Genomic DNA, 26011 nt, shown 5'->3' on the forward strand with positions numbered 1-26011 from the left:
TAGAATAATATTGATAGTGATTTTTAAGTGTGGAATAATTTGATTCATTTTATTTATAGTGACAGTAATTTAAGAAAGTGATTCTGAATGTTTACTTAGGTTTGATATTTTTTCACTTTAATGTTATTCTGGTGTAATTTCATTTTTTTGGATGAAGTTTGTAGATTATATTATATATTAGTAGTTTGAGTAGCTTAAATGATGGGATTTACTTTCATATAGTGACACTCAAATCTTGTGATAGCTGATTGCTGCATGTGATGTCCATTTTCCTGGATAGGAAATATGGTTTTGAGCTTGGAACCCTTTGCAGAAATGCTCCCCAGAGAGTGGAGCATGTGCATACTTTGTGTGAGGAAATCCAGGGTCTGATGACTAGGTTAAATATATCTGTGAACCACCTTGTGTCATCGTCTTGATATAATAAGTGTTCAATATATTGAATAAAATATTACATTTTAATCTATTCAAAGTGTATTGAAGGTGTTTGCGAAACGAAGTCATCTAATGATATACCTTGGTGAAGTGTTTTTTTCTCCAAATTGATTGAAAGTATAACAAAAATATGATAGAGAAATTTACCAGCATATTGTTGATACATGTAGAGAGAAATATGAAACAAATACTGCACTTAGTGAAAAGTTGCCACTTAAATAATTTGTCACAAGGTTATTCAAATTGGAAGTGTGTGCCAATGTAATTAATGTATGAGTTATGTGTGCTTCATGATTGGGCATTTTATCATTATAACTGTTGCACTTGACTATCAAATTTAAGATTTATGAAGTAAATTGTAATGATTGTATATGTACCATAATATTAAAATGCTAAATAAAAACTGATAAAGATCTTCTTTTGTATCCTGATGTAATCCTTCTTCCTGTATTACAGCTTGATAACCAGGGCTTGATAATCGTGATGTATACTGTGGATGTTTTGGGGGTATTTCATCCATCCTTGCATTTCTTTTGTTGCTGCCCTTGCTTTTCATTTTCATGTACACACTCTAAAAACTAGTTAAAACCAAAATTAGTTAGTGCCCCTAGAGGACTACTACACCCTGAGGGGTTAAAATTACACCCTAGAGTGTGAACATAACACCAAAGAGTGTTAAAGCAACAACCGAATGTGTGGTTATGACACCCATGGTCCATGGGTGTTGAACTGACACACTGGAAATTGAACACCAGAAAAGGAAGACAAAGATACAAGAGTCTAAAAAAGAAATCCATCTTATAGAGAGGGAGGTCTGGGTTGTGCAACTCTTTGTTATTCAATAAGAGAGAGAGAAAAAATGACGTCATATTGTCTTGCTCCACTCCGACCAACCCATATCTGGTGCTGCTCTTGATTATTTTTTTCTTTTCTCTCTATCATTTTCTGTTTATTATTCTTTCTGTATAATTTTGTTTTGTCATTGCCCCCCTCTCCCCTTCTTCCTTTCAGCTGTATTTCTTGGATTCTTTCTTCCGATCCTTGGTTCCTCTGCTAGTATTCAGCTGGCCTATGACCTCCAATCAATGAGGGGGGGGGGTCCAGTCCCTACCCAAATGTCCACCCAAATAGACCAGTAGCCCATAGGCAAGTTTGTACAATTGACCTTTTATTTCTTCCATTAATTAATCGGATTAAATAAAAACAAAATACACGCACACAATACAATCATTTTTTAGCTAACTTAATTTTCCGAAATGCGGTTCCTATTGAAAACTCAGCCCTGTTAGTTTTCAAATGCCTACCCCCCCCCACCTTTTTACGCCATGCTGGTATTCACGGGCATCACTGTCCAGGTCAGCTGTTGTGATAGAATTTCACATCAGACATTCTTGGAATGCATCGCCCATAGTCACGGTCTTTACAACTTTCCTCCCATCGTCAGGTTCACGTACACCAAGTATCATCGCCAGTCATGTGACTTATTCCAACTGTAAGAACTAGAATTTAAATCAGTACTCAAACGCAGTACTGGAACTGAAAACAGCAGCAAATACAAACATATATACGGAGGTTCTGCGATACATCGGGAAAGTTCTAAGCTGTCCTTTACGAAACGTTAAAAATAAGAATCATAACAATAATAGATTTATAACATAGGCCTACTGATGATGGTGATGAAGACGGTGACAACGATGACGATGATAAACCTACAACAGCTATAAGAAGTACAATCGATACCAAAACACTTATTTGTATGTCCCCTTTTTTTCTTCCTTTTCTACCCACTTTTCTTCCGTCCCCCATGTGGGGTGCGGAGGTCTCCCCCGCCCCAGAGGCACCGCCGAATCGTCCCTGAATATAAATACATGTCTGGAGTGTCGGTGGGTTCTTCCCTTAACATATATATAGATATGTTATTTTTACTATATTATTAATGTTATCATTGATTGGTATATGCGGTATTTATTTTGTTTGTTGCCATGACGTCCAGTCAACATCCATCCTCGTCCAAGATGAGGTTGGTTTGATGATGACGTTTCAAAAATGGCCTCTTTCGTATCTCCTCTCCCTCTCTAGCTCCCACTTTCTCAACTTCTCTCTCCCACACACACACAAACACACCCACGTGCGTACATTTTGTGCACGCTCTCTCCCTATATCGCTTCACCAACACACACAAACTCACACCCCATCACTCCCTCACTCACTGCATCTTTCTCCTTCATGACACGATATGCGTGTTGTATGTGATGATGGTAATGACATTTCGCTCCGGATGCGATGATGATGATGATGATACCAACATTTCTACTCCATGGAACGACACTCTTAACTAGTTGAATAGAACTTCTAATCTTTATGAACGATCATTTGCCAAACTCTTGCATTTTCCATCTCGGGAATATTTTGTACTGGATTTGTCATATATTTCTTTGATCTGATTTGGATAACCAAAACAACATGGCTATTATGGAAAAATGTTTTTGTTGTGGATTGAGGAGTGGATCCATTTTGAGTGCAATTTATTGCATGGTAAGAGAAGTTTCACTATCAGCTTATATCATTGAATTGTTTTAACGGTTTTTGCTTGTCTTGTTCCTTTTCCTCAAGTTAATGATGAGAGAATTTTTATTTTCAAATTATTTTTCCTTAGGGAACCAATGTTTAAAAAAGAACACATATACGGATACGATTATTTTATAATAATAATAATATATTCATTTATATAGCACAAAAACTATATCTATATATTCTATTGCGCTGAGTTTAATCAAATTCAACCATACACGCAGTAGCTCCACAATAATAGATGGATCCTATTTCATATATATATATATATTCCTGAATTTACAGAAAAAGGAATTGCTATAAAAGAAAAACACGTGCTTTGATCTTCGGGCTTTGTCCCCCCCCCTCAAAATAAAAAGATAAATGGAATAAATTATTTTTTTTTAATGGGAAAAAAAAGAAATAGCGTTGAGGTTGAGGATTAAGAATGATTTCTAATACTTTTATACCAATTTACATTCAATTTTATCATCAATCCTTGATATCACCCCAAAGCATTGGAATCTATGGGAAATTAAGTTATAGTTGTTTAGCCACTCATGGGAACATTATGAAGTAGAATAGCATATAGGGGCTATTGATAGTTGAGTCATATTCAAAATCTGCTGCTGTTGGGTATGATGCCTACCAGATTCCATTCCTCTCCGTTTCTAGCACTTGGAAGTATCCTGGGTAGATATCACGGGTAGCTCTCTGTGTACACGAACTGAAGCAAAAAGATATCCCGAGAATTCGGCCTCATACTTCATCATCTACGTCATGCCGTGAGACGGAGCAACCCCGGGAATGGAGGGATGGGAAAAGTAAAATATAAACCCCTATGAAAAAGAAGCTAAAAAGATATGATAGGATGCTAGCGAAAATGTTTATAATGAAAAGTCATGATTATGAAATTGTGATTGCTCTATGCAAGCGAGATAATGCTAAACTCTTTGGATATACACAGCAAATTCATCAGTGTGATATAATATTAGCAGAAGATAAGTGATCTCATCATGGATTCATGCCGGCCATTCTAACTTTACGTATAGAAACAGTAAATCAAACTCAGATGAAAATACACATATGTATACACTAATAGCCCTATCATCTGACTCGGCTGTTTTCACTGGCGAGTGTTGAAATCTAACTTGATTCAGAGTGACTTGCCCTTTCTCTTGAAGACCGAGATGCTGGAGGCTGGACTGGGTGTATCCTATCTGACATGTAACCAGGATAACCAGACATACATGATAGGGCATGTGGAAAAGCTATAGCCCTTATAACCTACATTATGTAGTAAAATATAGAAAAAAAACATAATCGCAATTCAATACCAATCAATACCCCCTTTTTCACTCTACCAGGATTTATGCATATGCAGTCAACGAAAAATGAATTCGTACGAATACTGATTCTTGTTTATTATTGATATACAACTGATATTTTATTTAATGCGCCTACCTATTATGAAAAAGACGTGACACTTCCACTCGCTTTTCATAACATTATATTTGCCAATCTAACTTATGTCAAGTCACCCTATTTTGTCCCTCTATTATAATTTTAAAGTCTGTATTAAGAGGGTTTCTGTAAGTGATGTCAAATCTTCTACCATCTATAATTATAATGATTTAAGTGCATGGATCCTCAACATACATTCCTACGATCCAGTCTGACTGACATTACTCCTACCCGACCTTGACCCGATACCCGATTACTGTCAATGGGAATTAATTGGTAGTTGGTGTATGAATGCCGGACGGTGTGACCGAGGTTTAAATGCTCATGAGCATGATGGTTCGAACGTGATGGTTACATGGATGACGGCTGTTATCTTTGTGGGAAGTCAAAGGCCTTCGACGATGATTGAATTGGTGGAATACCAAAGAGATGTATGTTCAACCCCATACATTAATGATGATCTTCTTACTCGTCATTTATGATGAGTAAGAATGGACGATGAATAGGAGTCTATTTCAAGATGGTTATTCATTTTTCTTTAAAGAGAATCTGACGACAAAAATGACGAAGAAGAAGATGATAATGTGGAAATCAGTTAATAATTTGTCGAGTAAAACGAGAATACAATGATGGAAATTTAAATGAATATCTAGGCCTTTATCATCAGTCAGGGCCCGCTTGGTTAAGGCACTATTATTATGTGGGACATTTTTTTAACAAGCAAAGGTATTGAGAGTTGTAGAAATTCAGGGGCAATGGAACAGGGGGGGGGGGGCTGAAGGGGACCCACCCCCTACTTTTATGGTAACGGGTACAGTAACAAGGAAATGACCGTCAATTGTGACTTTCTTTGCATGCTCAGTCCTCTTAAAAACCGTTTCTTTATAGTTGTCTTAAAAATAAATGACGAGGTTTCTTTTGGGGGTTTAAAATCAACTTCATCAATAGGAGCGATAGCTCGGTCTGACTGGTTTATAGTAATCCGGAAACCCGAGTTCGAAACCAAGCTAGTGCTCCAGGTCCCTCGAAGATGACGTTAATCAGTGGGTTCTCTGGTTACTTACTTCAGTAGCATCATGTTTTCCTATATAATAGAAATCAAGTAAAAAAAGATAATCAACAAGCCAATCTTAGAGTTGATTAATCCGCTACGTTCAATCTGCATCTACATTTGCATCTGCACCATATCTGATCTAACGTAGATGTGTACATATAGGACTGTTGGTGAATCATGACATGAAAGGGCCAATGGCAGGTCACATTGCTATACATGGGTCCCGTTGCATAAAAGACACGTCTATTCTGGTAACTTTGCCATCCAGTGGTAACTACCATGGTAACAATGCTTATCAGCCAATCAAAATCAAGGGCTCAATGGAAGTTACCATTGGAAGGCAAAGTTACCATAATGGTAACTTTCACGCAACGGGGCCCTGAATGATTTATGTGACTAGTCATCAAAACCAGAGTTACCTCCATACAGGTATTTTAAATATCTTATCTGAGCCAACCATTTTATCGGGATCCATTTCACTACATTAAAAAAAGAGAGATATTTCAAACAATGCAGTTCTTTCAGTGACAGCTCTTTTTTTAACCTAAACCTCTCCCGTATAACACATGCATCTATAATGATCATTTTTGTATTTTTTGTTACAGTTCTCGTCATATGTATATCATATTGACATAAAATTAATATATTTTCTTTAATTTTCTTTTTTGACAGATTTTCTCTGCAATTTCAGTTGCGCTTTCTGCATACTACGTCTACAGGCATGGAACACTGGGTAAGCTATCATCATAATCTTTTCACATGACACATGTCACCAGGAAGAAACATCAAAATAATCTTCGTCCACCTAGTAGCGGATCAAGGGTGTTCGGGGGGTAACCCCCCCCCTTGGGTTCCCTAAAGGGGAGGGGTGAAATACCCCCATTGAAAGGGATGATAAAAATAACTCTGTAAACAGATTTTGTTTGTCAGGGTTTGTTTGCTTGTGTTTTTTTCGGGGCGGGGTGGTGTTTTCTTAGTATTAAAGATTGTAAGTAAAATTATACAAAATTAATACTCAAGGCCTGGTAGAAAATAAATATGATTAATCTTTAAAAATGCTGAATCATGAGAGATCCTTAAAGGAAAAAAAATATCTGTAAGATTGTCTGAAGCGTCTGAGCTCCAGAAATTTGTCGCATTTTTATTCCTCAAAAGCTTAGTTTTTGGTGAATCTACTGTTTATGCAATGATTATTCCACACTTACAGAAATGAAAAAGTGACTTATTTTGCACCGTTTTTCTTACTCAGAGCAAATCAATGGGAGCGTTTCATCAACGATTTTGTCTCACAAGTTGTTGGATCTGACAATTTTCCGGAATTTTGATTGGCTGAGAAGTATAAGCGTTCGACAAGACCTTTCGTGAAATGCTTCCCTTGATCGCATCTAATGGATCACTGTAAAGAAAGATAAAACATGACCTGTTTGACAACACTTTCTCAAATGTCATTCAGTATTCTGTATACATGTACTCTATTACCATATACAATTACTGCTTTGGAACACCACTTTTTACACTAAAAAGTATTTCGGGGCAAACAAATCAATGTCAACACTCTTTATGTTTACTTTTCTTACCCTCTCAGATGCTGGTGAGACGAGTGTCTTTGTCATCAACGCGCTTGAACTCATTTTCTACATCACTATCCTCATGGTCTCAATTCTCCTTCTCTTTGCTATATTTCGGGTAAGCTCTTTTGAGCAATCTATCAATTATTATTAAAGGTCAAGTCCACCTCAAAAAAATGTTGATTTGAATCAATAGAGAAAAATCCGACATGCACAATGCTGAAAATTTTTATCAAAATCGGATGTAAAATAAGAAAGTTATATGACATTTCAAAGTTTCGCTTATTTTTAGCAAAATAGTTAATATGGACGAGCCAGTTACAGCCAAATGAGAGAGTCGATGATGTCACTCACTCACTTTTTTTTTTATTGTTTGAATTATACAATATTTTAATTTTACGAATTTGACGATTAGGACCTCCTTGCCTGAAGCACAAAATGTTAAAATAATGAGATTCCATGTGCCCAGGGAGGAATGAAACTTCATTTCACATGACAATGACGAGAAAATAATAATATTTCGTATTTCATATAGGCCTAATAAAATACAAAAGAAATAGTGAGTGAGTGATGTCATCAGTTCCTCATTTGCATACCGACCGAGATGTGCATATAACTGTTTTGTGAAATGAAGCGAAACTTTAAAATGCCATAACTTTCTTATTTTACATCCGATTTTGATGAAATTTTCATTGGTATGCTTGTTGATTTTTTTCTTTTTTTATTCAAATCAATTTTTTGTTGGGGTGGACTTGTCCTTTAAATAGGTATATTTTATGAATGTGTGCTCAGCCTTATGGGTGCAAAGCTGTTCACGGAAATGATATTTACATCTTGATTGTTACAATGACAGAGAGCTAGCCGGTCATACTTCATATTGATCGAATATAACATGTACAATGTTATGACTGTGATGAATACTAGTAGTTCACATTCTAACTAAAATGTACTTTTAAACATTCAATTTTTATTACAGGACGGATTCAAATTCTTCATCCCATTCATCATAGTGATGGCCATCTTTGTTCTCATACAAATCATCAGTCTTATCATCATTCTTTATAACATGGTAAGAATATAATTACATTAAAACAGAGTTTACTTTAAAATAAATCAATACATAGTATAGAAAGAAAGAGAAATTTATATTATCATCTTTATTTGTAATTTCTTAATATTTCTGTAGTTACAATTTACTTTGTTATATCGAAGAAGAATCGTCTGGTCCTCGCAAGGTTTGTTGTTTATTTTCCATTGGTTCATAATCGCCAAAATGTGTTGTCTTTTCGGTGCAATTTTGATTAATTATAACGAAAATCTATAAGTATTGTATGATAAACCTGAATATGATACTGAGTGCGAGAACAACTGTGGCAATTATTGTCAAGGGAAATCATAAGTTCGCCACTAAACAGTAATTGCTATGGCCCCTCCGATCTGATTGGTATTCTCTCACTCACCCCCCCCCCTCGACTTTAGCTCCTCCTCTCCATATCTGCTCCTGCAATCCCCATCCTTTCTAGGGCATATGCGGGGGGGGGGGGTTGGTACCCATTCTAAAAAAATATTGGGTAAAAATACTCCACGAGGGTGTCCAACCAACATATTGTATTTCTTTTGGGCATTTTTATTTGTCCAGTGTGATGAAAATTTTGCCCATTCTAAAGTTATTGCTGCTTATTTTTTAATCTTACTGGTCAATGTTCCCTCTTTGGTAAAATACTGCCCCACTTTGGTTGGACACATAATTATCCTCATGCCAATATGTTTGCACGCGCGCCATCCGGCTGAGGCAGATGAGTTCCGACACTGGCAAGCAAGGGCGCCGGAAGCGGGGGGGGGGGGCAGGGGGGGCACTTGCCCCCCCAAATAAATTTTTTTTTGGGGGGGCAAAACGAGATTTTGCCCCCCCCAATGTTCCCCCCTGAAAGTAGAAAAATGATAAATTATCTAAGGACAAAAGTAAACGATGAAGGCACTTTTCTGCCTAAAAATTGTCATTTCCATTGTCAAAAATGAAAAATTTTTGCCCCTGACGGGGCAATTACATTATCATAGTAAGCCTCGCGTCTTTTGACGAACAGTTCCTCTGTGAAACATACCTTTGATAAGCCCCTTTTCCATCTTATTACAGTGTGATAACGTTTAACCTTTTAATAAATACATTTCAGACTAAAACCGAATGGCAAGCTATTTTTTTAATATCTGAACCTACAAATAATGAAAAAGATGGGTATCTTCTTAAATAAATGATGTGATTTTATATATTTCGATCTAAAAAGTGAAAAAAAAAATCAAGCACGTTTTGAAATAAAGAGATGGTTGTGAATTTATGCAAAAGCGCGAGCGATTTTTTTATTTTTATACTATGACCTGAAAGTTTTTTTTCCAATTATTCCCCTCCCTTCCATCATTCATCTTTCTTCCCGGTCCTATCTTTCTTCTTATCTTTCTCCTCACCTTCCGCCGCTTCGCCCCCTTGATCTACCTATGATGACCCCTCCAACGGCAGGAATTTGGTGTAAAAATGGAATATAAAAGTCTCGTTAATAGAGTGTTTAAAAACAATTTTTTGGGGATTAAACATAGTTAAAGTTCACTGTGAAGGATTAATCATAACTCATGAAAACTATTCTTTATACTGAGTACGCGAACAATGAAAATATTCTAATATTCCAAGTAAATTTGGAATAAAGGGAAAGTGAATTGGCTTAACAAAGGTATGATTTTACTGGGTATGGAACATTCTCGTCTAATCTATGATAAGTATCCAGAGGCGATTTTTTTTCGTCATTTTTATTAGATATGAAATTGACAATGGCCATCGATGTCATCAATGTCATCTCTCATTGGCTGGCATATAGGGCTAGATGTGAGTTCGAGAATAGTTGGGCCGGTATGTCTTTTCTTTTCCAAACCAAGTTCTTAACAAAAACTATCTGTTAATATATTTCGAAATTCGAGGATACACGTGTATAATTTCGATTTTGAATTATGTATTTTTCCATAACAAAAGAGCACAAATAGTAGGGGGACATTTGATATTATGTCCCCCCCCCCCTTTCCAAAATGGTAGGGGGACGCTTCCCCCTGTCCCCCTGGGATTTCCGCCCATGGTGATGGGGGAGCTTTTTTTAGAATAAAATTGACGGATTTCGTGCACACTTTTGGTGAATTTTGTGAATTCTGCCCTCTCGATCGGCGGCCCCCGGCTGCGTACGGTCATGTTTGTCATCTAAGAGTCTTTAAAAGGCCTATAATTACATTACATTGGTTTGAAACAATTTCGTTTGCAATAAGGCTCGTAATTTGCTGGAACTGCGACCCTGATCACGAAGAAACACCAGTCTGGGTCAGAAGGGGGAAATAGAAGGAGCAAAAAGAACTCCAAGACTGTTTAATTCTCAAGAAATTTATTTTTGAATGCTCTTAGAAACGCAACTTTTATACTCCATTTTTACACAAAGTCCTTACCGTGGGGGGTCCCACACCCTCTCCCGCTCGATCGCTTCGGTATCTCACGCTTTCAAAAATATTGTGCCCCCTTCGGGATTTTGCCCCCCCCCAAAAAAAAAAAACTGAAAGTGTTCCGGCGCGCCTGCTGGCAAGCAGAACGAAAATAGGACCCCTTCTTCTGCTTCCAACAGCTGATTTTCAAAACTTTAGTTCCCCCTCCCCACGCTCAAACTAGCCATCCCCCTTGCCTTTCCGTCACCCCCCCTCCCTATCTCACTCCACATCTCTCCCACACTCTACTCTCTCACCGTCATTCTCCCACACTTCACTCTTTCAGATAGTGAATGGTTTCGACGGCATGGACTTCTTTTCCATCTTGTTCAACATCTTGTGTTTGATCATCAATGTAAGTTTAAAATAATCATTGCCTCTTCCTTAATATAAATGGAAATGTTTTAAATATTCGACAATAAATAATGTCACTTTATATCCGGCGACAAAGGCATATTAGCCGTTCTATCCATATTTTGTTACTTTCTTTATTTTGGTCATTTGCTCATTCATTCATTCATTCATTCATTCATTCGTTCGTTCGTTCGTTCGTTCGTTCATTCATTCATTCATTCATTTCTCCCCTATTTATTTTACAGTTTTATTTATGTATTTGTTTATCTGTTTATCCTTCATTCATTGCTATTTTTTAATATGCATGATAGATTCTGTACGATAGAACAAACAAATATTACATCACATAGCTCAAATGCAGTATAAGACAACTTTGATCGTGTAGGGAAAATATGAAAATCAAAATGCAATGATGGCGATTATACACTGAAGAATCAAGGGCTTAATTTTGTTGAGTGCGTTATTTCCAATTCCTCGAATTTTACTAGGATTTTGCTTATTATATATTGCATAGACCCTCCATAAAACGAATTCTAGTGTTATTGTGATGTTTTTCAGGAGGTATAATCATATAATAGTCATATAGGTATTTGTTTTAAGAATCGATGTAAATGCATGGATAGTATGTATATACGAAATCATCGTTAAGGAAACACAAGCAACTGTCAAGCCTATCAATTAAATTTTTTCTTTCTTTTTCTTTTTTCTTTTCTCTTACAGATCTTTTGCGTTGTTTGTGTGACGTCATACTATCAGGTGACACGTGACAGCTACGATACAGGAGCCCCCGCAGCCAATTATGCATAAGTTAAACTGCAGGGGCCCGTTTCATGAACTTGTGATAGTAACAAATTTGCGATAACAGTTAAAAGCTTCTGAAATCATTCAACCTGGTTGGCTTACAGTAAATCTGTTATATAAATTTTGCATTTGTTTATGAAACGGGACACCGATTATAGGTCATTATGAAACATAGACTTAGTCCTCGTTCGGGAATGTTTATTCGTAATTTTGAAACATTTTCTATCAATCGACGAAGCTCCGAGAAGTATCGATTTGACGTTTTGGAGGGACTTCACTGATTATACACTTCAAAGCTTCAAATTGATACCATCAAATATGAAAATTATATAGCATTATCTTATTATAGAGAAATATGTCTCTACTCTATACGAGGTTAATTGTTCAGCTTTATTGTCTAAACCACGGTTTAGCTCGAAGATTTAAAGTGTCTAATTATAGAAAAATATAATTACACAATCTGTAACAGCATTCATTTGCATATTAGAATGACAATTACAGGCATTTTTCTTTGTACAAAACATGAAACTGTCGGAAAAATATCAAATTTTTGAATGCCTTTAGCACACATTAACTAATATGTGGTTAAGTGGTAACAACACAAGTTTCAATCAATGTTTGGATTAAGAAGAAAAGGTTGCAATATGGATTTAAATGGTGGAGAGCCTACTTAACCCGATGAAGTTTCCAGAAAAAATTGCTCGTTTAGATGATAAGACATTGTTAATTTGAGCTAGTTCTATATCTATATTATTTTTTTTTTATAAGGAAATTCCCAAGAATCATTCAGGACTCCTAGTTCGAGTTTGACATTGAGGATTTGGGATATAGTGGGAAAAGGAGAAGAATGATCTGATAAAAAATGTGTAATTTGTGTGGAGAATTTCTCAATGTAATTAAGTAAATCTTATATTGTCTGCTCTCTCAACAGGAATTATAATATAGGATAGGTCATTGTGCGTCTGTCGTCATGAGATCAGGGCGAATTTATGTAATATTGATTAATTTTTTTTCAACTTATTGAATACCGTGCCTATATGCATGTTTGATTTCCTCTTACTTTAATCATGATTTTTTTTAAACCAAGACTCGACATTGGCCTAAATGTTATTAACCAGCATGTTGACTAAATGTAGGTATCATTTGGTTTTAATAACATTTATTTCATTTAGAATGTTACCAGTAATACTGCCCTTATACGAGTTACCTGATTGTTAAAATGCATTTCTTTTATTTATTTTCACCGTATACATTGGTTTCTTTTAGATGTATTTATTCATGTTTATATATATATTGTACGATATCTATCATTTTCTTGAGGGAAATGATATTGTGAATAATAGAAATAAAAAATTTATGTGGGCGAATTTCTATCCACTTCAGTAAATCCGCAAGTCATAAGTGCCTATGTAATATTAAGTGTGACCAAATTTTGATTTGACTTTTGTATTACTTTTATAGTATCTTCTTTGATTAATCCATTTTAAAAATTGATTTTCGTTGATATATTTGATAGTTTCTTGAAAATTTTATATGCATGGTTTCTTTTTCAAAGCGAGATATAGTTATTGATTAAAAAATAATGAATTATATACCATTAGCATAATATACTAAAAGTCATAAAATTAAATGCTACTTAACTTTTGTGGTATAAGAAATAGTGAAAATAAATCGATGACTGTTTATGTTTATTTTTTTTAGTATAATGAAAACTACTTATATCGGTCATTAAAATTTACCTATTTCAAATATATCAAGTCTCCTTTATTTTATTTTTAACTATCTGTCGTGAGTTTGATCAATAAAAAATGTCCGTGCCATCTTTCTACAGACCACTCCGTAGTTCCACTCACCTCTCATCAATTCATCACTCGTTCTCTGGCCTTCCTCACAACTGTCTCTAAATCATACTCACCTTTTTTCTTCGTTGTCTCTTTTCCTTTGTTCACTTTTCACCATAGTATTTTTCAAACCGAACATTCTTCTATTTTAACCGTTAAAAAATTGTGACTGTGGTGATGGTGGTGGTATTGATGATTATGATGGTTATGATACGATTATTTATTGTTACTGAAAATGAATAAAACTGATATGTTCGGCATATGTTCCGCCCCCCCCCCCCCCCCCCCCGGTTGATTTAACTGAGATAGATGACAGAGAAAATTAAACATCATACAAATAATAGTTTATCATCAAAACATCGTCTAAACAGGTAGAAGGTAAAAGTATGATTTCATTCATCATGTAAAAAACAAAGCTCAAGAAATCTGTACTTTTTAGCGTTTCGCATCTGTAATTTGTTTTATTTGGGTGATCAAGTCAAAGGGTGCATTTGATGTTTGTAAATTTCAGCATTGGTTTGGTAAAACCACTTAGTTGCTGCTACGGATCTGGGTAAAATCAACAGCTGGCGCTGTTCAAATATAATTCGCACAACCATAATCAGATAACTGAGCTAACTACCATAAGATTTGATCTAGAGTCTGACCATGAATTGTCAGGATACAATAAAAACAACATAGCATGACTGTGTCATTTCATAAATGACTATAATTATTAAAGCTGGAGAATCAGTCTATTGAAATTGAATAACTAAAAATTCCGGCGAACATAATCTTTCTGGGTAACAGCGTGTATAAACTATAGATTAAATATTTCACAGCTAGAGTGAACATCATCACCCACAAGAACTAAGCTGCAAAATAATTTCTGTTTCTTTACCCGGAACAACATCCCCATCATGTAGTCTCACGATATAATACCTACCCACAAGAAAGAAAATATTTTTTCACGGATCTATTGGTACTTCAAACAATATCATTTTGCCAAGAAAACATCAGAATTACAACATGCTTTAGCGAATTCCTGTTTTTGAATGAAGATTAAAACCAAGAATACTCAACATTGTTTATTTCCATTTCATGAAGAATCAAGACTATTATAAAGTACTCTGTAAATGGGATTCAGTGTGTGATATTGAGCTACTTTGTCACGACATAAGATGAAAAATTCTTGAACTCCAGAATTTCATGTTTGAGGTTAGAGGAAGTGTCTTATGCTTTTAGCGATTCCACCGACAAATTTGTTCGCAATCAAACACAGATACAAATACTTCAAATATCATATTAAAATATTACAGCAATTGCCTTTTAAAATCTCTCAGACAAATCACTCCATTGATATCAGGCACTTTGTTCAGGTAAGCCCCATCCATTTTTTTTACTTCGTTTCTTTTCTTAGCTTAGTCAGATTCGTTCTCAGTTCCTTAGTTAATCAATTATGAATCTTATGTTTATAATTGTCCTTTTATGTTTGATTGAAAAGTCTGCATATTTTTGACAGAAAATGAATAGTTAAAATCTAAATATAGCCGAATAAACGGAAGAGATTATGTTATTAAGATGTGAACCGTCTTGACGAAGTCGATATCAGGAGATCCGGGATACTGTATACCATCATCATTTTCTTAACCTGATGAAACAAGCATCTTGTCTTCTTGTTTTCCCCTCTGAACATTTCATCATTTCAGAGCTTTCCATCGATGGTGCACTCCATGTTTCTTTTATCTCCATGATGTTGGTAATGTGTCTTTGATAGCACTTCATACACTGATACATGTATAGATTGACCATTGGAGATGTTTATTTCCCGTCGGTCAGCCCATTTTGGCTCATCCTCGCACAATATATGCATTCGCCACTCATTGGGGAGTCACAGTCACGCAATGACTTAAGAACCCAACCATATCCATCGAACACCTGGGTAGAGAGTGTCAAATGTGCACAAGGGACGCTAGAGCTACGTGGTGTCAGATACAGAGACCATCCTATTCCATATCCTCGGACACTCATGATTTTAACCACTCCAGATTTGTCCATCCCAGTTCTGGATGTCCTTTCTAATGTCTTTAGATGGGTTCAAATGGAGTACTTCATTCTGATGAATAGTGACTGTTGCCTTCTTTCATCTTTTCCATGTTAATTCCGCTTTTATCTTGCTGAGATTTCTCTCTTGACACAGCTGTGGACGAAACAAAAATTAAATTTATATCAATTTAAAAGAGAACAAACCATCAGCCTGAAGAGCGCCACCTCAACTCCTCAACTACTCACGTCTGGCCAGCATCATGCACCATTCTGAGCTGTGTAGTATTGTAATACAGTCCCACTTGAATCACTCAACACCAATTATTATGATGCCAAGTAGCAAAACGAGGACTTTTGACTCGAAAACAATTTAGTTCCTTTGAACATAAAACTGTTGTTGGATAATTCTATGTGTTATTGATTATTGGTTATCTCAAAGTATTGAAACTTTTGAGACTATTTATTTAATATAACACACATTCAATGACAGACTACATTTTTTTGTCAGTTGCCCCCCCCCCCCCGTCAAAGGTTAACGAATTTTCAATGTTTTTTTATTCGAGAAAAGCATATATCGTATTTAAAAAAAAGTTTCACTATTTGCATATAACGAGCAAAAAGTTTGAGGAACCTTTAAAAATAGATTAAACTAACACCCCTGTCCGAAAGTAGAAAATGATTGGTTTATGACAGGGCCTTTGGAGGATATGAAATCTCTCGAATCAACTTGACAATTATTTCATTAATATTATGTTCAAACTTAACAAAATTAATATTTTACTTACGGTACTGGCACATATCACCGAACCAATTGGCGATAACATTTGCATTTCCCCGGTGCTATGCAACGGCCGTGGTTAAAACAGTTATCTCTACAGGAGGCTTAAAGAAATAAAAGAGACATGGTTTAAAATAGCAAATAAGAAGTAGACCTGCCATAAATATATTTCAGTTTGAGAATGATATTTTCAGGGACAGAGGTGCGGAAAAGGGGTAGGAAGTTAACTCCCAAACAGAATTGTAGTTCGAATTGCTTTTGATATTTTTATCTGTACTGTTGTCATGGTTGTATTAATCTTGTCATGTATATACCTCGGCTCTGGTTTTTAATGAATTTGTGTTCTTCAATTCAGATGATTGGGTTTTTTTCAACTGTAAATGACCATGATGTAAACCCATTTCACTGATGCCAGCTATCCTGAATAAAAAGATTTCAATGAATAAAATCAAACATTTTTTCAAAGTATGAAAAAGAGAAAAAGGAAAGAAACGATAAGGAACAAGTAGATGATTCGTTTCTTCACAGCAAACAAAATGGTGTTAACTGGTGTAGAGGACCACACCAGTTATTTTACACCGGTGTTAAATTGGTGGTGTTAGTTTTACACTTATAGGTGTTATTACAACCTTTGGTTGTTACATTCATGGTGTTATGTTCAATCTCTAGGGTGTAATATTAACACCTCAGGGTGTGGTCCTCTATTAACACCAATTGGTGTCAGTTTTTACACCACAGTTTTTACAGTGCTATTCCTCTATCTTATTGTCATAATGAATTAATCAACTCACATTTAGGTCTTCTTAGATCTTTTAATGTGATTTTTATTTTTAAATTGACAAATAATTTTTAATTACCTTTCAAAGAGTAAATGGACTAAAGTAGATAATACAGTTTCTTGATTAGGTATAATTATATTGTTCATTGATTGATTTATCTTTCTTGAATCCAACTAGATAATATAATACTTATGATAATTTTAATCTACCGGAAAAGGGCAATGTTTTTTGACAAATTGAATTGGTATGTTACCTAAATGACAGATTTTCCCGCTGAATCCTTCTGGGCATGCGCAGACTCCTGGCTTGATGCAAGTGCCACCGTTATAGCAATGCGGAATACAAAGAGCTGTGGGAAGCAGGAAATCGAATTTGAGAAAGCGATGATGACTCCTAAATCTGTTTAATATGTATACTTTCAACAGTAATTGTGGTAATTTTAGACATATTCTCTACAGAGATGACACATGGTAGATCGATGGTCTACATGATTCATTTTGATATTTTCTCTTTTCACGATATTATATCCAACTGACTGGAAGTACAACTTCCATATTAAAGCCATTCTGAAATCAATTTTTCAACATTTTCGTGCATGATTCTGGATGAAATTTCCCCCTTTTTAATCACTAAACAAACATTCATTATGATTCTATTACGCGTTCATAACTTTCAAATACAGTACAACGTAATTTAGTAATATTCAATCGATCAGGAGAGAAACATACACGTAGTTTCCAAGGGCCACGAAACTGGGATGGGTGAGGTGGGGGAGTGATCGAGGGGGATAAGCCCTCACTTATTTGTAGTAAACGTGTACAAAACGTAAAAGTTAGCATCTTCATGTTTTTATATATTTTTTCATGATCAGTCCCCCTCCCCAACTTTCAAAACCGCTCCGTGGTCCCTGAATAACGAAATTCAGCAAAAATAGAAATACATAGATTAAAATTTTGTGGGAACTGCCTCTTGGCTATATCTATGCATTTCACAATGTCACTTTCATTTTTACTTTAGATAATTTTTAATATTTTGTATTATGAAGGATTACATTAAAAAATCAAGAATGAAATAGATGCAAATTGAATTGAATTGAAAACAAGAAAAAATTCAATGAGTTTCAGTGGAAGATACATACGTTGTGAACATCGTAGACCGTAATAGCCCTCCTTACAATCGCATCTGCCGTCTGAACTGCACACACCCCCGTCTGAACATGGTGGCTGACAGACCTCAATCGTTGATCTCGACACGCTCTCGTCTTTGAAAAGGAAAGGAAATTATTGAAATACCAATTTATCAAAGGATTCTTTATTCATCAAATGCACTGTTTAGCTCTATACGAGGCCCTGCGCTTGAAGATTATAATTGATAATGACAACTTTGAGTCACGTGATCCCAATAATTCCGTCCCTGGAAGGAAATTCAATCTATTAGAAGCTTGATGTTGTTACATGTAATCAAGCAGACCATGACAGATGTACGTTGAGCTTCAATTGATATGATGGATCTGTACGCCCCCCCCCCCGCCCGCGTCTTTTTTTAACAGGTAAATTTGAAAACTAAAACAAAATATGTATAAAGAATTGATATAAATTATAGTATATGATGTAAGGATCCGATATATTCAAGCCGTCAATGTGTTTGAGTAATGCGGTTGGGGAGTGGCGAAATATATGCAAATTCGGATTTAAAACTTCCCTTCCAATTTGACCCCTACCCCCGCCTTCGGTGGTGAAAAGAAATTTTTACCATGGTATAAATTATATACTTAAAATCATCTTGTAGACAATTAATCACAGAGGATTCAGCTATAATTTGGAACAGATTCATTTTGTAATCGAGTGAAATGTAATAAGAATGGATTAAACACTATTCGAGTGAACTCATAATTTGAATGGATTCTACTTTAATTCCGAGTACACGTAGATCTGGCAACTAAAGTTTTGAGTAGATATTCGATTAAATATGTTTTTATCATTATTGTAAATTGATCTATAAATAATCATGATAATTCGGAGTACATTCTTTAGACCTGAGAGTAGACTTGAATATAAATTTAGAGATAATCTTCAACTTACATTTTTCACATTCTTTCTCTATCTGAAAGTTAAGAGGTGATGCTTTGATATCTTGACCATCGTAGTTTTCAGTCTGAAATCGAAGACGAAAGCTGACAAGGGCTGTACCTGCTTCCTTCCCAGTGCATCGGAACTCAACACTAAATGCTGAAAATGGGTTGTACAGAAATAATATTAGCCAAATTTCAATCTAGCTTTATTCCAGAAGTCTAAATGAATATAGTACACAACCGTAAATCATAAAGTAAAATATCTTTTGTCATACAACATTAATTAATTCAAACACACCAATACGAATTTGAACTACTAATTATAAAAACAAGCCTTTTTATCTTTAAGTGAAAATGCAGTACTGTCATAATTTGGAGATGATTTTTTTCCATTACGGAATATTAATAATGAAGTTGAACGTTGTCAATAGTTATAACAATTCCACCGCATCAACACTCCATTTTATTGTTATTTACAGAACGAGAAGAAAATAAATCATATCATACATTTTATCAAATCCCCAAAAATGTTCCATGATTTTGCACTTCAGTTTGAATCACTTGAGATAAATTGTTAAAAATTACATAAAATTAGCAACAATTGAAAAAAACACTATATGATCTGATGATGAATGGTTTATACCTGTCTTTCTTGATGGCACTTTTCCTTTGGTTGGTATACCGAAGATAGGATACCCTACAAGGTTTGGGTTACTCGTCGTAACATCCTCAATCGAATAATGATACTGTAAATGAACATTAAAGAAACAAAATAATGATAATGGTGACGCGAATAGCATTGAATAATTACGAATGATAATGACTAAAACAAATATATATTACTACGGTTGACTTAAAGTCGTCATTGGAGATTTACTATTCCATGAGATGAGTTTAAAAAATCCATAATTTGCCAAAAGGCGATATTAAAAGATGCTCTATAGAATTTTTCATACTTTAAGTGACTCTATATCTTGTTGATTATATTGATTTGTTTTTCAACAAATTGCATGATATGGAAAGTTGTCATTTTTAACTGCGAATAAATGATTTTGTTACCAAATAACATTAAAAAAATAACGCAACTGATAAAGTGGGCAGGTTCACTCTGCAGTGCTGTTCTGAAGGTGCTAAATATAATTATTCCCTTCTTCATAAAATTATTATAGCTCATTTATTAAGAAAAATCCTACAAAATAAAGAAATAAACAGTCTCGTCAAGTAAATTAAGTCAATAAATTATGATCAATAAGACTGTGTCGTCGTTACACTTGACATAAATATTACACTATACAGGTAATGTAACATTGTTATTCATAATCTGTGAAAATGGACAGGCCAATTATAAAGCAAACAGAGACAACCAAGCTCCAACAACAGATAAATATCTTAATATGAAAAGAGGGAGGGGACAGTGCATGATTGGTATGGGAAGACAACTTGTGATAAGTATTTCCATATACATGATATACATGAATAGCTCGGAAATTACGAAGACGATTATAAATCTGAAATCTACCCCCAAAGGAAATTCATCAGTCAACCAAACCAATTAAAACCTCGTTTTGATGACAATATAACGTAAGCCTGAACGAATTTCCCCCTTCCTTCGTTCTATCTTTTTAATTCTCAAAGTGCTTCTGACTGGAATGCCATGACCTTAACACCCTCCTGAAGCAGACGATATATTCGATACGTAGCAGAGGAAACAGCTAGCAGACGACAGTTTGCGCGGGAAATGAGACGCTTCCATGCGTCAAGTTCACAAGAAAGCTGTGACCGTCTGCGTTATCAGGCGTTCTACTTACTTGACAAAATATTAACATACTTATCTAATCTGGACTTTCATTTTTTTGTCTGACTAAGAATGTTTCTTTTCAAATGAGTTGCACAGATTTAAGCAATGGAAACGCCTTGAGTCCACCAAGAGCTCCAATGACATGAAGGGGGTGGGGCAAGGCAGGAGCATTTATAATTATTGCATTGCATCTCGAGAAATTAAAATGCATTAATATGATTCGACAAAATTTTAGAAATACTTTATTTATATACCAACAGTAGGCTCAGAAGGGTTGTTTAACCATTTATAAATACAGCCCATATTTTCAAGACTCCCATTTTCACATGGATTTTTAAAGGTGAAACTTAATCTTATTGTGCAAAATGTCACAAACGTTGATTGGTTTAAAATATTGTTTTAGGCGTATATAATACACTCTTTATATCGTAAATGTTTGTTTTGTCAGCCAACATGAACGAATAGATAAACACATTTCAACCAAACTCAAAGATAGTTGTATGTGAACTATGATGAACCCTACAATATATGATATTTTCATATAATTTGTACCGGGAGGCATCGTGGAGGCGCCAATGAAGGTTCACATTTATATTTTTCACCCCTGACCGAGAGTGGGCTTAAGAAATAAACGTTATTTATTCATGAACATTATTGTGTCACTTCTTCTCACCACTAATCAATCACATCAAGTTATTGCGTGACCGACCGTGTTAGCACGACAAGCTCTAGCTGTCAGAATCGTTAGCATACCTTAACGTTTCTCTACTTAACAAGAACAGATTTGATTGTCAAGTTTGTGGGTGTATTTGTCGGAGAAAATTGGCAGGTAAATAAGCCATGTTGCTTGAACCCAGGCTGTGAATATGAAGGGGTATGTGGATATTGTCAATCATATAATTCTGTTATGAATACAAATAATATGTTATTATTAATGACCGAAATACCCCATTGGTACTGTTCCGTTATACCGAACAAGTTGTTGTTTAAGTATTATAGGCCTATGTACTTGAGGAGAGGGGGGGGGGGGGGGGGGGGTGCAGCAATCGTCAAAATAAATCAACTAAAATCAACTAAAATCAAATAAATAAACCACCCTATCAACGCCTGATCGAGTCAGGGTGGGACTGCGTTCAGAGTCTGGCTTCTTAATGTTTTGGATCGTCATGAGATACCAAATAACGGATAACCCCTTCATATTTTCCCCAGAGTTTTCATATCCTTATTGACTAATCTTTCGCTAAAATGAAATTGATTATTTTGATCATGCATGATCAAATTTTTGTCAAAAGCCACAAGAGTCAATCAGAAGTCAATTCGTTTCTGCTGGATGTCCCATGCAACACTTCTTACAGCTTACACAAAGTTGCGTCAATGTGATTTAAGGGGAACTTACTTTATTTTGTGTTATTCGTAGATCAATCCATTCTATAGAATTTAAAGAAAAAAAGAATATCGAACAGGAAATGTATGGAAGACGTTGGTTGAATTGTAAGTAGAGATGAACACTGTTAACAGTAAGCATGGTAAGTGGAGTATAAAGGATGGAGATCAACCTCCTCCACCTCTCGTGCCATATTACTACATTATTTTCTCACTCTGACCACTCTACGACTGAAAGACCCCCTCATATCCGCGGCCTCTGTAATATAGATTTTAGTTGAACACATGAGGAACATTATCAGGTGTAGGCCTATATTAGTTTGATGAAATATAAATTGAATTCTTCCAGGGTATAAATGAATGGTTCATAAGTAAAAGTAATAAGTCAATCCGAAAGCCTCATAAAAGAAATTAGCTGGACCGTTTTGATTCGTATTCAGGATGCTGTTCTGCTCTTGCTTTAACCCATATCATTGTAGGATCATTTTCAAAACATTGCTTCCAAAGGAAATTGAATGTGTGTGTGAAATGTTCGTGCAAATTGATTTACCGTGTTAACGCGGGTAAAATTATCCTAAAGAAATTAGATTTATTGTCGGCGATATAAAATGGTATTGAAAGGTATGTGATCGTTAATTGGGAGAGAGTAGTGGAGAGACAAACAGGAGAGAATACAGCGGGAGGGAGGGAGGGAGAGAGGGAGAGGGGGTGGGGGAGGGGGAGAGAGGGGAAGTGGGGGGGGGGGGGAGAGGGGAGAAGAGGAGGGGGTGATAAAAAGGGACAACAATTAAGCAACATATTTTGTTAAAGGTCTAAAATTGCAATGTTGTATACTTTATAAAATTGATTTGAGAATTAATAACCACAGAAACAGAGCATAAAAGAGGAATACTGTATGTCGTTATAAAAAAGATCCCCACTCTAAAAAATGGAATGTTAAATCAACATTTGAAAGGTTGGAGGAGTGACAACCTTTTCCAAATGTTACATCCAACCTTGTATAAAGCTAAATCCAACATTTAAAGTGTTGGGTAGAACTATTTAAAGTGGTAAATGCAACATTTAGAAAATGTTGTCACTCCTCCAACCTTTCAAATGTTTATTTAACATTCAATTTTTAGAGTGCCCCCCCCCCCTCCTCACCCTCCCCTCCATTGCCATTCTGTCTCAAACTGTCTGGGTATCATAATCAAGATGGTCTGTTTTATTCAGACAAATGCCGTGAATATATAGACAATGGTCTCGATCAGCAATGTATTTAACCTCTTCTCCGACCCTTGTTCAAGAATGATTTCCAATTATACGGGACTCCCCGTGGAGTCATCATAAAATAATCATGAATGCCTTGTTATCAGAAAATATGATTTCTGCTTTGTCTTCACGCCGCTACATTCACAAACCACTAAAAAAATGGATAGGCAATGATTTATTTTCTAAGATTTGTACATGCAGTTTTCATGAACTTTCATGAACTTCGTGAGCTGGATGTAGAAGAATAACATAGTGATGTCATTATCACCTCATTTTTTTATTCGCTAATCTTTTAAAAAAGAGCACGCTAACGCGAATTTCACTTTATGAATCATTGTTAGCATGATAGGTTCATGCTGTTAGTAATTGATGTTACCCTATTAATTACGTGCAGGAACGTTACAAACGTCATGTGCCAGCCATATTAATGGTAGGTTAATAATGTTTCTCATATGTGATTCTTATAAACCCGAATCAATAACGCGGCACATATCGATGGTCTTTTGATGCATGTTTCTCGTTAGGCTCAAAATGGAGTTTGAAACCCCGAGTCGTGAAAGTCATTAAAGAGTACACATGACGTCGCAGTCACTTATCCCAATGGCATCAATATCATGTAAGATAAGTCTCAGATTGCGATGGTTGCTAAATACTAATCCTCAGATACTTTGCACAAGGTTTCCTTTTTTGGAACCACAGCTATGCTGTAAAAAGACAGTGTCATTTCGGTACTCTGTATTGGGTATACAGAATCACTGTCTATATCACTAAAACCCTAAAATAGATATTAACCTTCAACTATTAATATTTCCAAATCGGTACACTTGTCATTCATAATGGTCAATATGAAACAATCGGCAATACACTAAACGCGTTGCGTTAAACGCAATCAACGCAATACTAGTCACACTGACGTGATCTTACGTCAGGACACCTAACACATTCAGTCATATCGGACCGACACTAATGCATATAAAAAAACCCCTATCATAATCCTCTCAGTCTTCGAAGCACATAATCATCAAATACTACAAAATAACTTTGAAGGTTTGTGCTTTGTAATATTGTCTAACTTTGAATTTGAACAATTTATGAATTAAAATTACTCGCAAAATAATTGAAATCTCCGTCTTGTCCGAACAAAGGGCCCGTCCGGTATAAGGACAACTCGAATACCTCCTTCATTTATCTTTGTTTTTAAACCTTTACATTTTTGAAAACTGTACAATACTTATTAATGAGTGTATTCTAGCATGGTTTGCAGAATATCGCTTCGTACTCGTCTGACTCGGTGGTATATCGGCTGTCATCATTCACCTACACCTTTACCTGTCTTCTTCAAATTTCACCTTGACACTGGATTTGACGGAGTTTTAAGCGTCAGGTCACGGGGGTTTCGCACTCCTAATGAAGGGGGTTGGTGTGCGGATAGACTCCCACTACTTGCTGCATCGTGAACGTGGTGATAGATAGGAGCTTCCGTCTTTCATCAGGTGAGAAAATGATGTTTGAATCAAGAAACCCTTCCCCTGAATGCAGAAGATAAATCGCCATGACCGAGTAGACGCTGAGATATCTTCGTGGAAAGAAGTGCAACGGGAAATTGGATAAAGTCATCAATAATGAGGCAGCGACGAGCCATACCACCTTCGGGAGCTTCAAGCTAGTATGTCTAAAATTGAACACTTTCTTGATAATATTTTGAAATTCATTGATTAAAGGGAAAATTAAAGAATATGCTTAAATTGTTACATCCATAAAGTGAGAATGTAACGATAATCAATGGGGATTTCTGTTATATCACTTGAGTTAAGGTGGCCAATTCTTACTGCTATGACTGGTCATGCATTTGTCAAAAATAAGTGTGATTTAGTTTTTTTTCTGTTCACTCTGCATTAATTGAGGCCATACTAATGATCAGATCGTTTTGAGTCTGTGATGAGAAAAACAAAATAACTGATCTTTCTTTATACCTTGGTAGTGGATATGGTTGATCTTGCATTAATGATTAACTGAAGGAGTGCAGGATTGTTAGGGATACTCAATGCGCCAGTGCCCGTTGTATGTACTATTGATAAGGCATCCTCATTACCAGGTCCCTCCGAAAGGACCTTAATCATTCGGTCCTCTGGTTGCTTGCTTATTAGCATTCATGCTTCCTTAGTAATCAGGTAAATCAATCATCACCACCAAGAATACAAGAGAAGATTGGGACAGGTTGGCATATTATTAAAAATATAAAAAAAAGTGGATTCAAGTGCTAGCAGTTATTGAGGAAGGAGGCTGACGCGAACTTTTCGATCATCAGACAGGACTATGTGAACTTGATGAGCGATGATAGGTCTTTCTGAT

At 35.7% G+C, this 26011-nt stretch overlaps 1 protein-coding gene and 1 pseudogene across 1 annotated transcript; one reads left to right on the forward strand and one right to left on the reverse strand.

Moving 5' to 3' along the window:
- Positions 1-2655: 2655 nt before the first annotated feature.
- Positions 2656-13199, forward strand: LOC121412229. Its single transcript, XM_041605135.1, has 6 exons — positions 2656-2970; positions 6176-6236; positions 7089-7189; positions 8048-8140; positions 10865-10933; positions 11653-13199. Exons 1-6 carry the CDS (start codon positions 2899-2901, stop codon positions 11737-11739), a joined length of 483 nt encoding a protein of 160 aa, XP_041461069.1. The 5' UTR covers positions 2656-2898; the 3' UTR covers positions 11740-13199.
- A 1593-nt stretch (positions 13200-14792) lies between these two features.
- LOC121412230 overlaps positions 14793-26011 on the reverse strand; it is a 28650-nt pseudogene continuing 17431 nt past the window's right edge.

This window comes from Lytechinus variegatus, chromosome 3 (genome assembly GCF_018143015.1).
Source record: "Lytechinus variegatus isolate NC3 chromosome 3, Lvar_3.0, whole genome shotgun sequence".
Lineage (NCBI taxonomy): Eukaryota > Metazoa > Echinodermata > Echinoidea > Temnopleuroida > Toxopneustidae > Lytechinus > Lytechinus variegatus.